At 44.7% G+C, this 23,314-nt stretch overlaps 1 protein-coding gene across 1 annotated transcript in view; it reads left to right on the forward strand.

Annotated features, from left to right (window-relative positions):
* FNDC1 (fibronectin type III domain containing 1) overlaps positions 1 to 23,314 on the forward strand; it is a 219,065-nt gene that overhangs the window by 190,174 nt on the left and 5,577 nt on the right. Inside the window, exons 15-18 of the mRNA XM_063443210.1 lie at positions 630 to 738; positions 17,996 to 18,075; positions 21,515 to 21,544; positions 22,040 to 22,201. Coding sequence (XP_063299280.1) covers positions 630 to 738; positions 17,996 to 18,075; positions 21,515 to 21,544; positions 22,040 to 22,201 — 381 coding nt within the window. The remainder of the gene's footprint in view (positions 1 to 629; positions 739 to 17,995; positions 18,076 to 21,514; positions 21,545 to 22,039; positions 22,202 to 23,314) is intronic.

The raw sequence follows: 23,314 nt of genomic DNA on the forward strand, positions 1-23,314 counted from the left end.
GTTAGAGGAGAATACAAAGTAGGAATTAATGTGAAATAAATCCAGATGCACAAGAGCTGGATAAATCAACCTAATGGTAGCTCCATACTACATGCTCAAACACCCCAGCATACATAGCCAAAAACGATCTCCCCAGCATAGCTGTAACACATTTAGGAGTCAACTTAAGGTCTACTAAAGTCAGCAATAACTTCAAGAAGAAGCCTTTAGGGTTAGTATGGAGCTACCATTAGGTTGATTTATCCAGCTCTTTCTTTTAATCTTTTAATGCTTTTTTGATTTGATTAACATCAATTTAACAGGTTGATTAAGACATATCAAGATAAGCTTAGAGTATCTTTAGAGTGTAATATCAATACTAAATGCAGTACTAGATTAATTTAGTTAGTTACTCTGTGCTATTACCAGTGCAATTCTACTATGTACAATATTCAAAAATATGCAATATAATGAATGGTATAATGAATGGTAAGTGTAGCCTAAAAAAAATACAGAGTTTTTTTTTTTTTTTTATAATTTCTAAATAATTTTTATTGTTTTACAATTTTTTTTATGTTTTTTAATTTTTTAATGTTTATTAATCCTTATTTTTTTACTCATCCCATTTCATCCATTGTCACATCTGACAGGATATTTGGTCTACAGTGCCTCATATGACGACTTCCTAAGCAATAAGTGGTCAACTCGGACTGCTGCAGCAACCAATTTTCCAATTGAAAACCTGAAACCAAACACAAGGTACGAACCTACAAAAAAAAAAAAAAAAGCTAATTCAAGTTGGCAAACTGGAAAAAAACTCTAGTACAATATTACAATTAGTATATAGCATTGCATTAGGAATAATACAATGTAAGTAAAATACCTATTAAAATAAAAAAACAGAATTGGAAATATACAGATCTGTCTGTCTGTCAATCTATCAGTGGTGAAAATTTCTAAATAATTTTAATCAATAAGTTTGGTTATTTACACTTAAAGGGAATAAAGTTGTTTTCCTGGCACTGTAGCTCTCTATAGTGCCCAATCTGTAAACCCACCTCTGTGCAGAAGGGGCTGTTACTTTCCGGAGTCCAGCGTCAATGTCCCTCGGTGTTGGCTCGGGCTCTGCCTTCACTCCTCAAAACCAATGTTAACTTGCGGGGGAGACCTAATGAGCATGTGCGGCAATGACTGCGCTTGCATTAGTTTTTCTCCCTTAGAAAAGCATTACACAATGCTTTCTTATGGAGTTTTTGGTGAGGATGTCCAGCATCAGTTAGGCGACCTAACGATATAGTAGTGCCTAGTAGACCGCCTCTAGAGATGGCGTTAACCGACAGAGGTAATTATTGCAGTTTATTGAAAACTGCAATAATTAACATTGCAGGGTTAAGGGACCTGGAAATATGCACCCAGACCACTTCAAGGCACTGAAGTGGTCTGGGTGCCTATAGTGTCCCTTTAACTCTAATTAGACACATTGTACATAGTATATTATGCATTTATTACATGGTACAACATTTGCTAATCTTAATATAGCATCAGTGTGTAGACAAATGTTTTTGTTACTTTGAATTGTGACTTCCATTACAATTGACTTTTTTACAATACTTGAAGAACAAACATTAATGTGAATGTAATCCGAATGTGTAGAGAATTCCTGTGAAATACATCATATATAAATCTATAACATCTGAAAGATTTAAACTCACCACCTGTTAGAATATAAAGTAGGAAATTATGTTTCTGTGTGTGGCAAGTCTTCTGGGATCATTACCAAGGACATCTGGTATGTCCTGTACAAGTGTCAGACTAGTCAATCAATATGACTTGGATGGACAGTATCTTAGTACAGTGAAATTCATTCTGATCACAGGAAAAAATGGAAATGCATATCAAAAGGAATGTGTAGTATAATAATAATAATAAAATATATTGTGTACATTTTGTTTTTGGCAACACACATATTAAACTGTCATCATACCACATGCCATAGTAGATACTATATGATTGTCATCTGATAATAATATGATAAAAGCCATGAATAAAGCAAACATCTGTCAGGAAAGGGTGAATAGTATTTTACTAGCAAAAATTTAGATGTATTCAAAGAATTTGTTGTTTTTGTATTTTCAAAAAACTTAATATAGTCATCCTGGGAGTTTACTGTTTTTTTTAAAGCATTTCTGAAGACCCGCAGATTGAATTTAACATTTTAATTTGTGTTTGTGACTCCACATCTATGCGCTTTATAGAACAGAAAGAGTCTGGCACAGGTTTCTCTGTATGTCATTGACCATTTACAACTTATAATGAAATGTTGGCTCAGAAATATAGAGGGTAGGTTCGGGAGGTAAAATGTATCTTTTTGCAATAATATATTAATGTCAATGTTTCTCAGCAAAGGGAGCAGAGGGGGAAAAGGCTATCATTTTATATTTCAGTTCATTCCACAGCCCCAGAGCAGGGAAGTGTGGCTACAGTGCTCGGTGTGTAAAACTGTTAAACGTTAGGATCAGCTCAGGCTATTATCGGGGCTAGATTTCTCATTAGGCAGAGTAGTCAACTGCTAACAGGCCCTCTAAGGGCCTCTTATGCAGAAAAAGTTAATTTCCATGAACATAGACAAGTGCACCAGAGCAGGGAATCCCTCTAATCAATGTTCGAGGAAATCTCCTCAAACATAAAAAAACGCACATAGAACATAGATTAGAGGGATTCCCTGCCTGGTCTATGTTCGTGGAACGTTCCCCGAACATAGATTTGAGTAATTCCCTGCTCTGTTGCGCTTGTCTATGTTCAGGGAAATTTCCCTGAACATAGACCTGCACGTATCCTCACCGGGTTGTAAGAACGGAATCCGGTCGGTATGTGAGGAGTATCTGTAATTATTGCATGCAAGTTTTCATTTGAGGTATATCTAAACAATGATTTTTATTCATTTTGTATTTGGGCAGTAGAATGTCCTTTTAAATTTACTTTATGTGCTTTCTTTTCATTGGGAGTAGGGGAGGACATTAGAATTCTTGCCTGCAAGCACCTGGCGTATATCTAACATAGACACATAGAATGTGACGGCAGATAAAAACCATTCGGCCCATCTAGCCTGCCCAATATTTCGAAATACTTTTAATTAGTCCCTGGCCTTACCTTATAGCTAGGATAGCCTTATGCCTATCCCACACATGCTTAAACTCCCTCACTGTGTTAACCTCTGGAAGGCTATCCCAACTGTGCCTATCGCTGTTTAAAGGTTGACTGTTGCCAGTCAATGTCTTTAAGTAACCTAATTGAATTTTTAGAATTTTCGCCTGGAACAAATTCCAGCAGAAAATAAAAATTATATATATACACCAAAAATACATTTACCTGGTTAAAACCAACTATCTGTATTACACAAGGCATTTCATACTGTTATTGCATCCTGCAAAGAAGCACCATAACTAGAACATGCTATAGTGTTTCTTTAAGTTTGCACAATTCGGTACCATGTCTCATGGTATAGCTCACGCATTGCCATAACCTATATAATCACTAGATCATAGGGCAAATTCTTGATGCCACTACTTCATATAGTCTTACTTCTTAAAAATTTTTACTTCGTAAAATTTATCTACATCTATGTACACTGCTCATACATTTGATGTGATATATGTGACTGATAATTTTTCACAACTGTAATATTTCTTTAACAAACCGAATGCAGGATTCATCCTTTGGCAATAGCTACATATCTCACGGGGAATAACAATTTGATTATCTTTTTTATAGAACTATAATCCATAGTCACCTGAACAACTTAATGTAGCTTAATGTAGTTGTTCAGGTATGATCTATAGCTCCCTGCAGGCACTCAGATGGCCACCAGAGGGACTTCCTATCATGCAGGGCCCTAAAAAGGCCCTGTACACATCAGACGTATTAAAATACGTCTGACGTGTGCAGGAGTGAGAAGGCACTGTGTGCGTGCCTTCTCTCTCCAGCCTGTCAGCAGAGGAGGGGGGCGGGCAAAGACCGCGAGCTAAGCTGCCAGTCAGCTCAGCTCGCGGCCGCGCACACCGCGCGCATGCACGGTAGTGCGCTCAGGACTTCAGAGGGCGGCATGCCGCTCTCTGAAGTATGTGCGCATGTGCGGTGAAGCCGCGCATGCGCAGAAGGGAGCAATGACGCTTCCAAATGGAAGCGTCTGATTGCTCCCTGCTCACGCCCGCCTATTTCGTCATTTTGACGAAATAGGGGGCGCGGCTTCACGAGGCTCCCGGCGCTGGAACAGGTGAGTAAATTTGGCTGCCTGGAGAGTCCCTTTAATGCTTTGGTGATCTGCCTTTTGGGAACTCCTACTGTTAGTAACATTACATATTAAAAATAAATTAAAAACATTTAAATTTAACTTAATTAAGAAAACTACAAGGGGAACCGACTACTATAAAGTGAACTTGTAATGCAGTATAATAAAGTCTGGCTGTGTGATGTAATATTGTGAGAATTTGGTTCCACTTCAATGTCTTTTTTTGTCTAAAAGCATGCCAAATTTGATGTTAAATTTATCAGCTTCTCAGGGTGAATGCAAGGTCATTTAATAGATTTTTCTTCAGAGCTCTGTGAAGAATTCTAGTGCTGCTGGACATTGAGAAGCAGACTGACACTATCCAGTTGTCTCTGAGGTTAACCTCAAACTATCAGGATAATGAGAGTTGTAATCCCGCAATGTTTGGACACCTTTGGGATGCTTACACCTGCTGTACAGAGATTGAGCACAACTTGTAGGTATGTAGAAGTTGCAGCTGTGACAAGAATATTTGTGAAGGAGAAAAAAGACTGGAATGAAGGAAGGGAGAGACACTGAATAAATCACATTATGAACATCTGTCTTAAAAGGGGGGGGGGGGAAAGATCATCGACCAAAAATGTTGGCATTGTCATCCTTCTCAGCATATGGGTTTCCAATAACTGACTGAATATGAAATAGACAGGATCTAGAAAGAAAGTATCTAGCTTTTCTTCGTGGAACTCATAAAACATATTAGTTGTTTTGGCCTCAGTCTGTGATGAGAACATAGTTTAAAATCGCTTTTATATAATTCTATGGAACTGAATGTTTGTCAAAGAGTTAGTTCACTCATGTTTCTCCCACTGGAGAGTTAGAGGTTTATTCACTACAGGACGCCATTGTGAATTAATAAGCACATTTGTTAGCTAATAAAGCAAAGTAGAGAATATATCAGTTGGGAATGTTTTCCTTCTCAGTTAAAGGACCACTAACGTGCCAGGAAAATAAACTTGTTTTCCTGAAACTATAGGGTCATTAGGTCACCCACACCCCCAGGGCCCCCCTACCACTTACCTTTCTCCAGCGCCGGGCTTCCTCTGTGCTGGGGAACTCTCCTCCTTCTGCCGACGTCCGCTCCGAATGCGCATGCGCGGCAAGAGCCACGCGTGCATTCAAACACGCGTGCATTCAATGCTTTCCTATGGACGTCCAGTGTCTTCTCACTGTGATTTTCACAGTGATAATCGCAAAAGCGCCTCTAGTGGAGGCTGGATTAACCCTCAGTGAAACATAGCAGTTTCTCTGAATCTGCTACGTTTTCAGCTGCAGGGTTAAAACTAGAGGGACATGGCACCCAGACCACTTCATTGAGCTGAAGTGGTCTGGGTGCCTGTAGTGGTCCTTTAACCCCTTAAGGACCAAACTTCTGTAATAAAAGGGAATCATGACATGTCACACATGTCATGTGTCCTTAAGGGGTTAAACTGGCCTTTAAAAAATATTCCAAGTACCACAGCCGCTACATCGTTCTGTAGAACTTATGGTGCCACGAGTGATCTGGCAACCCCTCCCCCCCCAATGTAAGCAGTAAGCAGTGTCTTTTTACCTGGGGCCCGCTTGGTGCTGGTGACTTCTGCCAGTACACTTCCAAGCTTAACTCAAAGAAAGAGCTTCCAGCTCTCATAGAGGCAGGACTACTAGTGAGGAGTGCCAAGAAGTCAACTGTTGGATTACTGTCTCATGTTTGTTCTGAATAAAGAACATAGTAATTTTGTGCCCAGACCTTTCTTGAATTTTGTTGGATTTTCTGGAGTGTCATTGCTTGTGTGGGCACCTGTGATACTGTGTATCTCGTTAGATGAGTGAAGTCCTCTGTTTACAGAATACTTACATTTAGGAAAATTCTATTTTTTTGTTGGAGTTAGATGGCAGTATTAAGGACTACTGAATAATTAATGTCTATTGGTCATTTAAATATTAACCAGATAATACAAATTTTCCTTCAGTAACGTATGGATCCCTAGGTTTTCAAATTCCTTCTTCTTTCTGTTAAAAGCTATTATATTGCTTTAGTTTGTCTGGTATTTAAATGAGGTTGTCAGACATATAACACTCAAGGGAGGCGAGTAGTGATGCACCGAACTGTTCGCCGGCGAATACATGCGCAGTTCGATCTGCCCCCTATTCGTCATCATTGACTAAACTTTGACCCTGTGCCTCACAGTCAGCAGACACATTCCAGCCAATCAGCAGCAGACCCTCCCTTCCAGACCTTCCCACCTCCTGTACAGCATCCATTTTAGATTCATTCTGAAGCTGCATTCTTAGATAGAGGAGGGAAAGTATAATATTGTAAAGCGCTACGGAATCTGTTGGCGCTATATAAATGGCAATAATAAATAAAAATAAGTGTAGCTGCTGCTGATTTGATAGGGAAATGTATAGCTAGGCTAGTGTATTCAGTGTCCACTACAGTCCTGAAGGACTCATTTGATCTCTGCTGTAAGGACAACACCCCAAAAAGCCCTTTTTAGGGCTAGAACATCAGTCTGCTTTTTTTTTTGTGTAATCTAATTGCAGTTGCCTGGCTGGCAGCCTTAGGCCTGGGGGGAAAAACCAGTCAAGTGGCCCATTGCGCCACCAAATCAGTTCACCATCCATGCCCACCTTTTCCTGGTTTTATAACGGATATTGATGTTATGCTAATCAGTAGCTCTTTGCCATACCCACTCCTTCACGGCTCTGACTTTCAATGTTGTCAGAGCACAGGCTGAGAATCTCTGAGCCTGTGCTCTGACTCACTAACTGAGCGCTGGAACCACGAGGGAGAGGATATGATCTGACTGCACCTACTGCTGGTGCGCACCAGTGGACCACCAGCGAATCGTTAACAATAAATATGCTGGTGTACCCAACTTGTGAGCTGTGTTGGCCGCCGGGTGCCTCTGTTGTCATGGCACCCTGCGTGACCGCACAGCTTGCCCACCCCAACGGCTGGCCCTGCTGACACACACTGACGTTACTACTTAGACATCCCTCAATATTAATACAGACATCAGAGTAAACACCAATAAACTGTGGAAAAAGAGCTGATCCCCCCCAAATTTATAAAGGTTTGCTTAGAGGATTTATTGTAAGATTAAATCATGCCTCCTCCTCTCTCTCCCCCATGCGCTGCTCTGTAGGCTGGGAGGAAGTGAAGAGTAATCACAGTCTCCCAGCACAACGCCACCTGTGGCTGCATGGGGAACAGCTGTTTAATGTAATGCTTGCAGGACGGCCAGCTGCCGCAGAACCTCTTTGTTTCCGTCTCTGCAAAGGGCTCCAGGCACTGCTTGTTGTGAGTGTGAGCCACTGTAAATTAGGGGCAGAGGGCACTTGCACTGGGGTCAAGACGGTCTGGGCAGGAGGAGAGTGCAGTGCAATCAGTGAACTCCCCTCCTGTGGGTCACCAGTAGACTGGTGCACCTGCCCAGGATCAGAGCCGGTGCAAGGATTTTTGCTGCCCTAGACAAAATATAAATTTGCCGCCCCCCCATGTGACATCACAATGCCCCACCCATATGATCTGCTATATGTGCTGCACACAGTGTGTGTTTACATTAAAAAGCCTGCAGGGACCAGCTATAGACACCACAACCACTTCATTAAGCTATAGTGTCCCTTTAATGTGAGGTAAATTATAGATTAGTGTCACTAATAATATACTAGATTGCCTACTTACAATTAGATGAGGATGATGATGAGCTGCAGTTTGGCTCCACTGGTCTGGTGTAGAACAGGATCTCTGGAGGCTGTTTGCAACTGTGGTCACAAAATTCAATGTTCTGGGAGAATTAGAAGCAGCTCCATTTTTTGGGGGCCTCTTACACAGCTCAAGGTCTGGGCCCCAGGGCCTGACGGTGAGTATGCCCATAAGGCCCACTCATAAGTCCACTTATATGTTCCACTCACCCATGAGTTCGCTCACAGGGAGTGGAGTGTGTAGGGGATGTGTTATGAGTTATTGTAGAGGATCTAATATGTGTGCTTATGGTATGTAGTTTATAGGGATACCAGTTTGTGCAGGTGATGCAGTGTGTTTGTGTGTAGTGGAAGCAGTGTGTATTTGTGTATAAGGGATGTATTATGTGTTTCTGGTTGTGTGTAAGGGATGCATTGTGTGAATCTGTGTTTGTATGCATAAGGAATGCAAGGTGTGTGTCTGTATGTGTGTGCATTGAGTGTAAGAGATGCATTGTGTTTCTGTGTGTATGTAAGAAAAGCAGTGTGTGTGTGTTTGCATTGTCTGTTTCTGTGTATGTGTGCAAAGGATGCATTGTCTTTGTGTGGGGGTTGCATTGTGTGTGTGTGTGTGTGTAATGGATGCATTGTGTGTTTCTCTGTGTGTAAGGGAAGCATGTTGTGTTTCTGTGTATGTATAGGGATGCATTGTCTGTTTCTGTGTATGTATAGGGATGCATTGTGTGTGTGTGTGTGTGCGCGCACGCATAGTGTGAAAGAGCTCCCTGTCTTGCCCCCCCTGTCCTATAGAGCTGTCCCTTCTGTCGCTTAGAGCTTCTTAACCCTCCTACTTCTTCTTACTCCCCCTTCTTCTTCTTCTTCTTCTTACACCCCCCTTCTTCTTACCCCTTCTTCTTCTTACTCCCCCTTCTTCTTCTTACTCCCCCCTCTTCTTCTTCTTATCTCCCCTCCTTCTTATTCCCCCTCTCCCTCTTCTTACTCCCCCTCCCCCCTCTTTTTCTTATCCCCCCTCCTTCTTATTCCCCCTCTCCCTCTTCTTACTCCCCCTCCCCTTCCCCCCTCTTTTTTCTTATCTCCCCTCCTTCTTACTCCCCCCTCTTCTTACTCCCCTTCCCCCTCTTCTTCTTACTCCCCCTCCCCCTCTTCTTCTTACTTCCCCTTCTTCTTCTTACCCCCCTCTTTTTCTTATCTCCCCTCCTTCTTACTCCCCCTCTTCTTACTCACCCCCTTCTTTTTCTTATCTCCCCTCCTTCTTACTCCCCCCTCCCCCTCTTCTTATTCCCCCTCCCCCTCTTCTTCCCCCTTTTTCTTATCTCCCCTCCTTCTTACTGCCCCCTCTTCTTACTCCCCCCTCCCCCTCTCCCTACTCCCCCTCCCTCTCTTCTTACTCCCCCCTCCCTCTCTTCTTACCCCCTCCCCTCGTACTCCCCCCTCCCTCTCTTCTTACCCCCTCCCCTCTTACTCCCCCCTCCCCTCTTACTCTCCCCCTCCCCTCTTCTTAATCCCCCCTCCCCACTTCTTACTCCCCCCTCCCTCTCCTTACTCCCCTCCCTCTTCTTACTCTCCCCCCTCCCCTCCTCTTACTCCCCCTCCCCTCTTACTCCCCCCTCCCCTCTTACTCCCCCCTCACTCTCCCCCTCTTCTTACTCTCCCATTCCCCATCTCTTACTCTCCACCCTCCCCTCCTCTTACTCCCCCCTTACTCCCCCTCACTCTCCCCCTCTTCTTACTCTCCCCCCTCCCCTCTTCTTACTCCCCCCTCTTCTTATTCCCCCACCTCCCCTCTTACTCCCCCCTCCCCTCTTCTTACTCCCCCTCCCCTCTTCTTACTCCCCACCTCCCTCTCCACCTCCCCTCTAACTCCCCCCCTCCCCTCTTACTCTCCCCCTCCACTCTTCTTATTCCCCACCCCTTCTTCTTACTCCCCCTCCCCTCTTCTTACTCCCCCTCCCTCTCCTTACTCCCCCTCCCTCTCCCCCTATTCTTACTCTCCACCCCCCCTCCTCTTACTCTCCCCCTCCTCTCCTCTTACTCCCCCCTCCCCTCTTACTCCCCCCTCACTCTGCCCCTCTTCTTACTCTCCCCCCTCCCCTCCCCTCTTCTTACTCCCCCCTCTTCTTATTCCCCCACCTCCCCTCTTCTTATTCCCCCACCTCCCCTCTTACTCCCCCACCTCCCCTCTTACTCCCCCCTCCCCTCTTTTTATTCCCCCCTCCCCTCTTCTTATTCCCCCCTCCCCTCTTCTTATTCTCCCCTCCCCTCTTACTCCCCCCTCCCCTCTTACTCCCCCCTCCCCTCTTCTTATTCCCCCCCTCCCCTCTTCTTATTCCCCCCCTCCCCTCTTCTTATTCCCCCCTCCCCTCTTACTCCCCCCTCCCCTCTTCTTATCCCCCTCCCCTCTTCTTATTCCCCCCTCTTCTTATTCCCCCCTCCCCTCTTCTTATTTCCCCCCTCCCCTCTTCTTATTCCCCCCTCCCCTCTTCTTATTCCCCCCTCCCCTCTTACTCCCCCCTCCCCTATTCTTTTTCCCCCTCCCCTCTTCTTATTCCCCCCTCTTCTTATTCCCCCGCTCCCCTCTTCTTATTCCCCCCTCCCCTCTTCTTATTTCCCCCCTCCCCTCTTCTTATTTCCCCCCTCCCCTCTTCTTATTCCCCCCTCTCCCCTCTTCTTATTCCCCCCTCTCCCCTCTTCTTATTCCCCCCTCTCCCCTCTTCTTATTCCCCCCTCCCCTCTTCTTATCCCCCCTCCCCTCTTCTTATCCCCCCTATCCCCTCTTCTTATCCCCCCCTCTCCCCTCTTCTTATCCCACACTCCACTCTTCTTATCCCCCCCACTCCCCTCTTCTTATCCCCCCCTTTCCCCACTTCTTATTCCCCCCACCCTTTTCCCTCTTCTTATTCCCCCCACCCTCTCCCCTCTTCTTATTCCCCCCTCCCCTCTTCTTATTCCCCCCCTCCCCTCTTCTTACCCCCTCCCCTGTAGCGTGGCCGAGCTGCTTTCAGGTCCGCGGTCCCGGCCGGAGTGATGGGAAGGTGCACACTGAGTGTGCACTTCCTGTCAGTTCGGCCGGTTACAGGAAACAGAAACTCCGCGCGGAACAGGAGTTTCTGTTTCCTGTAACCGGCCGGACTGACAGGAAGTGCACACTCAGTGTGCACCTTCCCATCACTCCGGCCGGGACCGCGGACCGGAGACCAGCTCGGCCACGCTACAGGGGAGGGAGGGGAGAAGCTGCTGCAGCCGTCTGAGCGCTCTTTACAGAGCGCTCGGCGGCTGCAGCATTTAAAGGGCCGGCCCACCGCGGCCGGTCCTAAAAGAATTTTGGGTGGCCTGGGGGGCAATTGCCTCCCTGCCCCCTGGCCCAGCCTGCCCCTGCTGCCTGCCAGCTTCTGTGTCAGGCTCACAGTGGATACTGTGCCCACTTGCCCAGTGCCACCACTCATATCTGGTGTCACAATAGCTTGCATTTAAAAACCCAAAACTTTTTTCACTGTAATAGATTAATTAGCAGTTAGTTGTCTGCAAGCGTCTGTGTGTCAGGCCAACAGCGTGTACTCTGCCATTGTGCACAGTGCCACTCATATCTGGTGGCACAATAGCGTGCATTTAAAAACCCACAAACTTTTTTTTCACTGTAATAGATTGAATAGCAGTTAGTTGTCTGCAAGCGTCTGTGTGTCAGGCTCACAGTGGATACTGTGCCCACTTGCCCAGTGCCACCACTCATATCTGGTGTCACAATAGCGTGCATTTAAAAACAAAAAACTTTTTTCACTGTTATAGATTGAATAGCAGTTAGTTGTCTGCAAGTGTCTGTGTTGCAGGCCAACAGCGTGTACTCTGCCAGTGTACACAGTGCCACTCATATCTGGTGGCACAATAGCGTGCATTTAAAAACCCACAAACTATTTTTCACTGTAATAGATTGAATAGCAGTTAGTTGTCTGCAAGCGTCTGTGTGTCAGGCTCACAGTGGATACTGTGCCCACTTGCCCAGTGCCACCACTCATATCTGGTGTAACAATAGCGTGCATATAAAAATAAAAAAACTTTTTTCACTGTTATAGATTAATTAGCAGTTAGTTGTCTGCAAGCGTCTGTGTGTCAGGCCAACAGCGTTTACTCTGCCAGTGTGCACAGTGCCACTCATATCTTGTGCCACAATAGCGTGCATTTAAAAACCCACAAACTTTTTTTCACTGTAATAGATTGAATAGCAGTTAGTTGTCTGCAAGCGTCTGTGTGTCAGGCTCACAGTGGATACAGTGCCCACTTGCCCAGTGCCACCACTCATATCTGGTGTAACAATAGCGTGCATTTAAAACAAAAAACTTTTTTCACTGTTATAGATTGATTAGCAGTTAGTTGTCTGCAAGCGTCTGTGTTGCAGGCCAACAGTGTGTACTCTGCCAGTGTGCACAGTGCCACTCATATATGGTGGCACAATAGCGTGCATTTAAAAACCCGCAAACTTTTTTTTCACTGTAATAGATTGAATAGCAGTTAGTTGTCTGCAAGCGTCTGTGTGTCAGGCTCACAGTGGATACTGTGCCCACTTGCCCAGTGCCACCACTCATATCTGATGTCACAATAGTGTGCATTTAAAAACAAAAAACTTTTTCACTGTTATAGATTGAATAGCAGTTAGTTGTCTGCAAGTGTCTGTGTTGCAGGCCAACAGCGTGTACTCTGCCAGTGTACACAGTGCCACTCATATCTGGTGGCAGAATAGCGTGCATTTAAAAACCCACAAACTTTTTTTCACTGTAATAGATTGAATAGCAGTTAGTTGTCTGCAAGCGTCTGTGTGTCAGGCTCACAGTGGATACTGTGCCCACTTGCCCAGTGCCACCACTCATATCTGGTGTCACAATAGCGTGCATTTAAAAACAAAAAACTTTTTTAACTGCTATAGATTGAATAGCAGTTAGTTGTCTGCAAGTGTCTGTGTTGCAGGCCAACAGCGTGTACTCTGCCAGTGTGCACAGTGCCACTCATATCTGGTGGAACAATAGCGTGCATTTAAAAACCCACAAACTTTTTTTTCACTGTAATAGATTGAATAGCAGTTAGTTGTCTGCAAGCGTCTGTGTGTCAGGCTCACAGTGGATACTGTGCCCACTTGCCCAGTGCCACCACTCATATCTGGTGTCACAATAGCTTGCATTTAAAAAAAACATTTTTTCACTGTAATAGATTAATTAGCAGTTAGTTGTCTGCAAGCGTCTGTGTGTCAGGCCAACAGCGTGTACTCTGCCAGTGTGCACAGTGCCACTCATATCTGGTGGCACAATAGTGTGCATTTAAAAACCCACAAACTTTTTCTTCACTGTAATAGATTGAATAGCAGTTAGTTGTCTGCAAGCGTCTGTGTGTCAGGCTCACAGTGGATACTGTGCCCACTTGCCCAGTGCCACCACTCATATCTGGTGTCACAATAGCGTGCATTTAAAAACAAAAAACTTTTTTCACTGTTATAGATTGAATAGCAGTTAGTTGTCTGCAAGCGCCTGTGTGTCAGGCCAACAGCGTGTACTCTGCCAGTGCACAGTGCCACTCATATCTGGTGTCACAATAGCGTGCATTTAAAAACAAAAACACTTTTTTCACTGTTATAGATTGAATAGCAGTTACTTGCCTTCAAGCGGGTGTGTCAGGCCAACAGCGTGTACTCTGCCAACCTCTGCCAGTGCACATTGCCACTCATATCTGGTGTCACAATAGCGTGCATTTAAAACCAAAAAACTTTTTTCACTGTTATAGATTGAATAGCAGTTACTTGTCTCCAAGCGGGTGTGTCAGGCCTACAGCGTGTACTCTGCCAACCTCTGCCACTGCACAGTGCCACTCATATCTGGTCTCACAGTAGCTTGCACGCATAGTACCACTAATCCCCAAAAAAATGACAGGCAGAGGAGTTATTTACACATCCGTTTGAAGAAATGAGTGATGCGCAACCATTATTGCCAGAGGATGTAGATAACAGGGATATGTCTCAGGCAGGCAGCATTACACACATGGACGTACGGTGTGATGATGATGATGTTGTACCCGCTGCTGCTTCCTTTGCTGAGTTGTCAGATACAAGTAAAGCGGTTAATGATAAAGATGCGTCCATGGATGTCACGTGGGTGCCCACTCGGCAAGAAGAAGAACAGGGCGAAAGTTCAGATGGGGAGACAGAGAGGAGGAGGAGGAGACGAGTTGGAAGTAGGGGGAGGTCGTCGCAAGAAGCTAGTGGCACAGTCAGACAGCATGCATCGGCACCCGGGGTCAGCCCGACAGCACGCCAATCAACGCATGCTGTGTCCACCACCAGAATGCCGTCATTGCAGAGCTCAGCAGTGTGGCATTTTTTTTGTGTGTCTGCCTCTGACAAAAGCGATGCCATTTGCAACCTGTGCCAAAAGAAACTGAGTTGTGGGAAGTCCAACACCCACCTAGGTACAACTGCTTTGCGTAGGCACATGATCGCACATCACAAATGCCTATGGGATCAACATATGAGTACAAGCAGCACACAAACTCAAAGCCGTCATCCTCCTCCTGGTCCAGCATCTTCAGCCACGTCAAACAGTGCTGTCCTCCTTGCCCCCTCTCAACCATCCGCCACTCCGTCTCTCGCCTTGAGCAGTTCCCGCTCATCTGCCCACAGTCAGGTGTCTGTCAAGGACATGTTTGAGCGTAAGAAGCCAATGTCAGAAAGTCACCCCCTTGCCCAGCGTCGGACAGCTGGCTTGTCTGAACTATTAGCCCGCCAGCTTTTACCATACAAGCTGGTGGAGTCTGAGGCGTTCAAAAATGTTTTGGCTATTGAAATACCGCAGTGGAAGGTACCCGGACAAAATTTATTTGCACAAGAGGCAATCCCCAACCTGTACTCGATTGTGCAAAAGGAAGTAATGGCATGTCTGGCACACAGTGTTGGGGCAAGAGTCCATCTGACCACTGATACCTGGTCTGCAAAGCATGGTCAGGGCAGGTATATCACCTACACTGCATATTGGGTAAACCTGCTGATGGCTGCCAAGCATGGAATGCGTGGCTCTGCAGAGGAGTTGGTGACACCGCCACGACTTGCAGGCAGGCTTGCTGCCACCTCCTCTAGTCCTCCTACTCCATCCTCTTCCATAACCTCCTCGGCTGAGTCCTCTTCTGCTGCTGCGTCTTGCTCCACATCAATGGCACCCCCCCAGCTCCCCAGGTACTATTCCACATCCCGGATACGGCAGTGTCACGCCATCTTGGGTTTGACTTGCTTGAAAGCAGAGAGTCACACCGGACAAGCACTCCTGTCCGCCCTAACGCACAGGTGGAAAAGTGACTGACTCCACAGCAACTGGATATCGGCAAAGTGGTTTGTGACAACGGAACAAATTTGTTGGCGGCATTGAAGTTGGGCAAGTTGACACATGTGCCGTGCATGGCACATGTTTGTAATCTGATCGTACAACGTTTTGTGCATAAGTACACAGGCTTACAGGACGTCCTGAAGCAGGCCAGTAAGGCGTGTGGCCATTTCAGGCGTTCCTACACGGCCATGGCGCACTTTGCAGATATCCAGCGGCGAAACAACATGCCAGTTAGGCGCTTGATTTGCGACAGCCCGACACGTTGGAATTCAACACTCCTAATGTTCAACCGCCTGCTCCAACAAGAAAAAGCCGTTAATGAATATTTGTATGACCGGGGTGCTAGGACAGCCTCTGGGGAGCTGGGAATTTTTTTGCCACATTACTGGACGCTCATGCCTGTAGGCTCATGCGTCCTTTTGAGGAGGTGACAAACCTAGTCAGTCACACCGAAGGCACCATCAGCGACATCATACCATTTGTTTTCTTCCTGGAGCGTGCCCTGCGAAGAGTGCTGGATCAGGCCGTAGATGAGCGTGAAGAGGAAGAGTTGTGGTCACCATCACCACCAGAAACAGCCTTATCAGCATCGCTTGCTGGACCTGAGGCAACGCTGGAAGAGGATTGTGAGGAAGAGGAGTCAGAGGAGGAATGTGGCTTTGAGGAAGAGGAGGAAGACCAACCACAACAGGCATCCCAGGGTGCTCGTTGTCACCTATCTGGTACCCGTGGTGTTGTACGTGGCTGGGGGGAAAAACATACCTTCATTGAGATCACTGAGGATGAGGAACGGGAAATGAGTAGCTCGGCATCCAACCTTGTGCAAATGGGGTCTTTCATGCTGTCGTGCCTGTTGAGGGACCCTCGTATAAAAAGGCTGAAGGAGAACGACCTGTACTGGGTGTCCACGCTACTAGACCCCCGGTATAAGCAGAAAGTGGCTGAAATGTTACCAAATTACCAAAGTTACCAAAGTCGGAAAGGAGGCAGCATTTGCAAAATAAATTAAAAAGTATGCTTTACACAGCGTATAAGGGTGATGTCACAGCACAACGGGAATCTAACAGGGGAAGATGTGAAAGTAATTCTCCTCCTCCCACGACCACGCCAGCAAGGACAGGACGCTTTAAAGACGTGTTGTTGATGGAGGACATGTGGAGCTTTTTAAGTCCTACTCATCGCCACAGCCCTTCGGGATCCACCCTCAGAGAACGACTCGACCGACAGGTAGCAGACTACCTTGCCTTAACTGCAGATATCGACACTCTGAGGAGCGATGAACCCCTTGACTACTGGGTGTGCAGGCTTGACCTGTGGCCTGAGCTATCCCAATTTGCGATAGAACTTCTGGCCTGCCCCGCTTCAAGTGTCCTGTCAGAAAGGACCTTCAGTGCAGCAGGAGATATTGTCACTAGAGAAGCCACCTAGGTCAAAAAAGTCTAGATTACCTCACCTTTATTAAGATGAATGAGGGATGGATCCCGAAGGGACTGACAGTGGGCGATACATTCGACTAAAAAAGGCCTGATGAGATGAGCTGCCATGGGCTAAAAATGGTGACCCTATGTAGGAGGAACAGTCCCTATTCTGCTCTGTCTGTGTGTATCAGGGTCCCTGAGGACAGGTGTCAATCCATATCTGTCAACTGACCCTATGTAAGGGGAACAGTCCCTATTCTGCTCTCTCTCAGTGTGTATCAGGGGCTTTGAGGACAGGTGTCAATCCATATCTGCCAAGTGACCCTATGTAGGGGGAACAGTCCCTATTCTGCTCTGTGTCAGTGTGTATCAGGGTCACTGAGGACAGGTGTCAATCCATATGTCAAGGTGTCAATATGTCATATGTCAGGTGTCAATCCATATCCATTGTAATTTAGGAATGTTAGTTGATTTATGCCCTTTATGGATTAAAACCAGACTCTGCATCAACTGTGTAATTTTCCATGGGAGTTTTGCCATGGATCCCCCTCCGGCATGCCACAGTCCAGGTGTTAGTCCCCTTTAAACAACTTTTCCATCACTATTGTGGCCAGAAAGAGTCCCTGTGGGTTTTAAAATTCGCCTGCCCATTGAAGTCAATGGCGGTTCGCCCGGTTCGCCGGTTCGCGAACGTTTGAGGAAGTTCGCGTTCGCCGTTCGCGAACCGAACATTTTATGTTCGCGACATCACTAGAGGCGAGTTGTCTTTCCTTGTAGAGGCGGCAAATATGAAGCACATACTTGTGTTGGAAGCTCAACTGTGAGGGTTTTCTATAAAGCACTGAGTTCATGTGAGTTGAAAACAGATATGTATAATGTACTTTAAACTAGCTAAGTCTGAGATTTTCTTTTTCCATAAAAGCCATGTTGGCTTAGATTCATAAGATTCTGTTCAACGATAACTCAAAAATTCATTTGTTGGTCTCCTGGGCATTTGCATGTCAAGGGAAGGACTGTGGAGAAAAATGTGAAGATAATGTAAAGAATATACATCTAAATAAAGATTTGGGTGATGGTGGAAGGCGAGTGGAAGGAGTTTTTTATGATTACTTTGTTATTCATTAATTATCCTTCAGAAAATTGTATCTATTTATACATCATGTCATGTTCTGTTATTGTTCTGCCACACATTTTTGAAAGCAACAGTAACAATATTCTTCTTCTACTTTCAGATATTATTTCAAAATTCAAGCCAAAAATCCTCATGGGTTTGGACCTATGAGCTCCCATGTCTCATTCGTTACAGAATCAGGTATGAGTATTGATACTGTTGAGATATTGCTAATTTATTTATTAATAATTAAGACCTGTATATTTTTACTGATTAGCTCTAAATAGGCTTTGTAAATTTTAACTTTTACTCTGGTTGTGCTGGTATATCGAAACATGAACAAATGAGAGACAAGATGAGCCACAAATTAAATTCTGAATCTAGCGTAAAACACAACTGTTAGGGCTTGAAATGTAAATGTATTTGAAGGTATAACACAAAGTGTTATTTATATAAGCTATTTAAAGGAACACGTGCATGTATTCATTGGGGGTATGTCTTAAAAGAGCTTGCAAAGGCTGCAGATTTTATCAAAATCTGCAGAACATCTCCCTTTTTCCTGGAAGATACTTTAAAGGGAAACTACAGTGCCAGGAAAAAAAAGGTGTTTTCCTGGCACGTTAGCTCCTTATAGTGCCCCCCTCCATCGCACCCTCCATGATGCAGAAAGGGGTTAAACATTAGGTATGGGTGCTTATAGTATCCCTTAAAGTGTCTCCCGAAGTGTCTTCACAGGGATATAGCCAATCACAGGCATTGTTTACATTAAAAAGCTTGCAGGGACAGGCTATACTCACCAGAATAACTACATTAAGCTGAAGTTGTTCTAGCGAATATAGTGTAATTTAACTTAGTATTGAGGTACATGAGGTGTTTAGTTTTTAATAGGAGTTAAAGTTTTAAGGTAAAGAGTTTATTTTCCAGTTTAGGCTTTTGTTGTTTGAAGGGTTATTTGCAAAGTGTTCACTCTCTTATGTCTGCTGTAAACCAGTTTGATTAATGATAATAGAGCTGCAGTAATGGTTGTACAGTGTGTATCACTGACAGCTTCCCCTGTCCCTACTGAAAGGCATTTCCACTGTGAGAGGTTAGTACACTTTCTTTTTTTTTTAATTCTTTATTTTATTTGTGCATAGAATTAACAATCAGTTTTGTACTGCCACGACAGCTGGTACAAACACAAAAGAAACATGCGGTAATAGTAATGTGGCATAAGAGACACTGCACTTTTTTTTTTTATATAAACAGGCTTAAGTCACTACAGTAGTTATGTGGTTTTCATCATACAGGCTATACATTATCAACACCCAGTAGGGTGCTAACTGCTTAATAAGATTTAACCATGCCTCTTCGAGGTTAACTATGCTTAATACGATTCAACTATGCGTAATAATAGATTGCCCTGCTTGAGTGAAGAGTGGCGATGTAAATAATCTAGGCTTTTACCAGGGAGAGACAGTGTGAGTCATGAGAAGAGTGACAGCAGGACATGAAAAATAAAAACAGTTAGAAAAACAAAATTCCACTGTTCAAGATAATATTTCAATCGCCTAAGGGTGGTCCAAGTAAGACTGCTAGTTTCTATATAGGCAATATATAAATTAACAGTAAAACAAATAATAACAAACAGAAAAAGGAACGTTAAATCCCAGAAAATATAACTGGCTGATACCCTTGTTTTACTGGGTCTGGTGTGAGTCCGTTCATGGCGTTCAACCTATGCCACTTAAAGTCCAGGTACAATGAGGGTGCCTGATACCAGTCCCTGTTTCCCCCACCTGCTCTCTCTGTGTGCGGTGCAGCGGCAGGGGCAGGTGTGTCCTCCGTGTGCCATCGGTCTCGTCTGCCATGTGGCTTGAGGGGACTTTCCCAGGGTTGCGCTGCCCCCGACGGGTGAGTCTGGAGCTCTGCGGTCGAGGTGAGTAGAAATGTCCACGCTGCTGGGCTTTTTGGGAAAGTGGTGCTCGCCGCTGTGATTCCTTGTGCCTTTTCCCTTTGGTCATGCGGGGGGGATGGTTCTTCATGTCGCTATGTGTAGCAGGGTGACCCCCAGTAGTTGCTGGGCTTTCCGCAGGCTTACGGGGTAGCTCTTTGGGCTGCTCTCCCTCAGGAGGTCGGCGTGGCGTTGCTGTGATACGGGCCTCCAACTTGGCCCAGAGGTTTGCAAAGATTGCTTCCAAGCGCTCCAGCACCTGTTCGGCGGCCCCTCCTTGTGGCTCCATCGGCTGTTTCAGGCTTGGTTGGCGGGACAGAGGTATTGCCGCCATCTTAGAGTAGTCAGCCGCGATCAGGAGTCTTGGGGCGGATTTCGCTTAGGGTCGGTATAGGCTTCAACCAGTGGATACCGGGATAACCCCCACCGGTCCAGAGGGGGGGGGGGGGAAGGATAGTTTTATTCCCGAGTCCGTTCCGTTCATCCGAGGAGCTAGGAGAGCGGCCGTCTCCCCCAGCTCAGGCTTGTGTAGGCCGCGTGCCGCTGCCAGAACGGACCGGGGTCGGACAGGCTCACAGCGGGTATCCTCCGGTGCACCGAGGACCCCTTAGCAAGATGTGTGCATATTGTGGCTTGGTCGCTGAGTAGCCCGGGCGTAAAACTCGATTTTATCGGGCCAGAAGCAGGAGCTCTTACAGAGCACGTCTGGCTGCCTCGGCTGTCAGGCCCCGCCCCCCGTTAGTACACTTTCTGTCCTGCCTCACACACAGACACTGGAGGAGTTGGGACAGCACTGAGTTTTACACCCTAGCAGCACTAGCAAATAGAACTCAGCTATGAGTGCATTAGAAGCCAAACTGACTTAAGCCTCAGTCTGGTCCTGTTATAATGTACAGTGGAACCTTGGAACTCAACATTTCCCGTAAAAAATAAGGTGTAAAATTGATTAATCAGTTCCAGACCCCCAAAATTACAGCATTTTACATTTATATGTATTAAAAATAATTCTCAAATTATATTACATGCAATCTTCCTCTTCCTCTTATTCTCCTGTGTCCTGCCCCCCTGTAGCTCTCCTCTCTGTTCTCCTCTGTCCTACCCCCCCCCCCCTGCAGCTCTCCTCTCTGCTCCCCCTTGCTGGGAGCAGTGGGGACCCTCAGAGTCACAGTAAGTACAGCTCATGGGAAGGTTTGTCTTCCATGGTGAGCTCACTGTCTGCTAGCCACAGAGCACACTCAGGCAATCCCAGTGAGAGTGGAGTGTGCACTCATGGGCTCCCACCCGGTGAGATTGGGGGGGATGTGGTGACAGCTGCCTGGAGGGGTCGCATGGCCCCAGTGAGCGGCTCTTTGATGTTCGGGTAACGAAGATTGTTCGCTTAACGAGACATTTTTTACTCAAAATTTGTGTTCGACTTCAGAATTGTTTGAGAACAGGACTGTTCGAGTTATGAGGTTCCACTGTATTTGAGAATATGATGGTGCTATAGGCAAGATTAAAAGAGCTATTATTGATTAAAGAGTGAATAAGCATGGCGATATTATTGTATAAACTTTTCACTTGAGTCAAATAGACTTACATAAAAAAAAATTATATATATATATATATATATACACACACAAATGTTTTTCATTAAACATGTTTACGCATATCTACTATCAATTTGTAAACACGACTATTATAATTTTCTGTTTGTATTTTTTACAGATAACCCTCTGCTTATTGTGAGACCTCCAGGTAATTTTAACTATTATCGCAATATACCTTTTATTTTAACAGTATGTACAATTCTATATAAATACGTGTGTCTGTGTGTGACAATTTAAAGAGCAAAAAGAAAAAGAAAAAGAGAAACACAGAAATGGATTAAATAAATTAACTTTTGTGAACATTATTAGGATGTTTATGACTTGACATGCTAACAGTATGTTTTATTCATTTACCACCAAATTAGCATAATCAATTTAACCAACACCTGGTTCTGCTTTTTCAGAATTCTGCTTCCAAGCATATGTTGTTATACTTTATAATCTCTAAATAAATAAATCATTTGTCACTAAGGTATGGTTCTGCTGAATGCAATTTATTGAGGCTGCATCTACTTACTATGGATCTAACTATTTGGTTGCCAAGGGATAAAAACAATAGAATGTCTTGTTTATCGATGATTTGTTCTACACAGCATCTGAATGAAGCAATACTGAGTGATTTGTTTCTACTGTTTCTTTGAAGGTGGTGAGCCTATATGGATCCCCTTTGCATTCAAACACGACTCAAGTTTTTCAGGTTGCAGTGGCAAACAATACGTCAAGCGTACCTGGTACAGGAAATTTGTGGGTGTTGTACTCTGTAACTCTTTGCGGTATAAGATTTACCTCAGTGAAAATCTAAGGGGTAAGACAAATATTGTTTAAGATTATTACCATGAATGTATAAAAAGTGTGATCCTTTAGGAGTTTGATGGGGACACATAAATAAAAAGAACATTCTGTGGGTCTCTGTTCACATAGAACCTTATGTGTTGGAGGCGGCCTTAATGCTTAGAGGAAATTTAAATTTAGAGGAAATTTATCAAACTGTTGTGTTCTGAAAAGTGGAGCAAAATTGTCAAATTTAAACAATGATCAATGGACTGCTTTGCCGATTTTATTGGTTTTATTTGTTTCAATAGTGATTGCCTCACTTTTAGAACTTTGTACCACTTAACCTTTTGATAAGATATTTCTTCATTTTAAACTACACATAAAAGGAAGTACCTCTAGCCATGAGCGTCCGCATTAATTTTTCCAAGGTGGGGGGATAAGTGTAATGTCATCCATGCTTGGCCCCTTTTACAGGGCTGAACTGGGGGTACAAAGCAGCCCTGGAAAAAAATGTATGCCAGCCGCATAAGTCATTATGCCATGTAGTGTGTCTGTGTGTGTGTGTGTGTGTGTATATATATCTATGTATATATTATTGGTATGTGGTATGTTTCTTTTTCTAATTCAACGTATTGGTACTGTCAGTGTAAATAATGTAATTATAAAGTAAGCATACTCACATGCAGACACAGACAAGCTCACTGACACAAGCACACAAGCTCATTGACACAGGCTTACAGTAAAACAAACAATCTCATTGATACGCATAAGCTTATGGACATAAAAACACTTGCTCACTGATACACACAAATCGTCTCACTGACAGACAATCTCACTAACACACACAGACAAGCTCACTGACACACACACACAAACTTAGTGCAAACTCTGACACTCACACAAGGTTACTACAGACAAACTTATTGGTATGCAAACACATACTTACTACAGACACACTTACTGTCACACACATGCTCCCTACAGACAAGCTTACTGTCACACACACACATGCTCACTACGAAAAATCTCACACACACACATGATCACTACAGACAAGCTCACTGACAAACAAGCTCACTAAGACATATAAACCTACTCACTACAGAAAAGTTAGCTGACACACACAAGCGCGCTTACAAATAAG

The sequence above is a fragment of the Pelobates fuscus genome, chromosome 2 (assembly GCF_036172605.1).
Source record: "Pelobates fuscus isolate aPelFus1 chromosome 2, aPelFus1.pri, whole genome shotgun sequence".
Classification (NCBI taxonomy): Eukaryota; Metazoa; Chordata; class Amphibia; order Anura; family Pelobatidae; genus Pelobates; species Pelobates fuscus.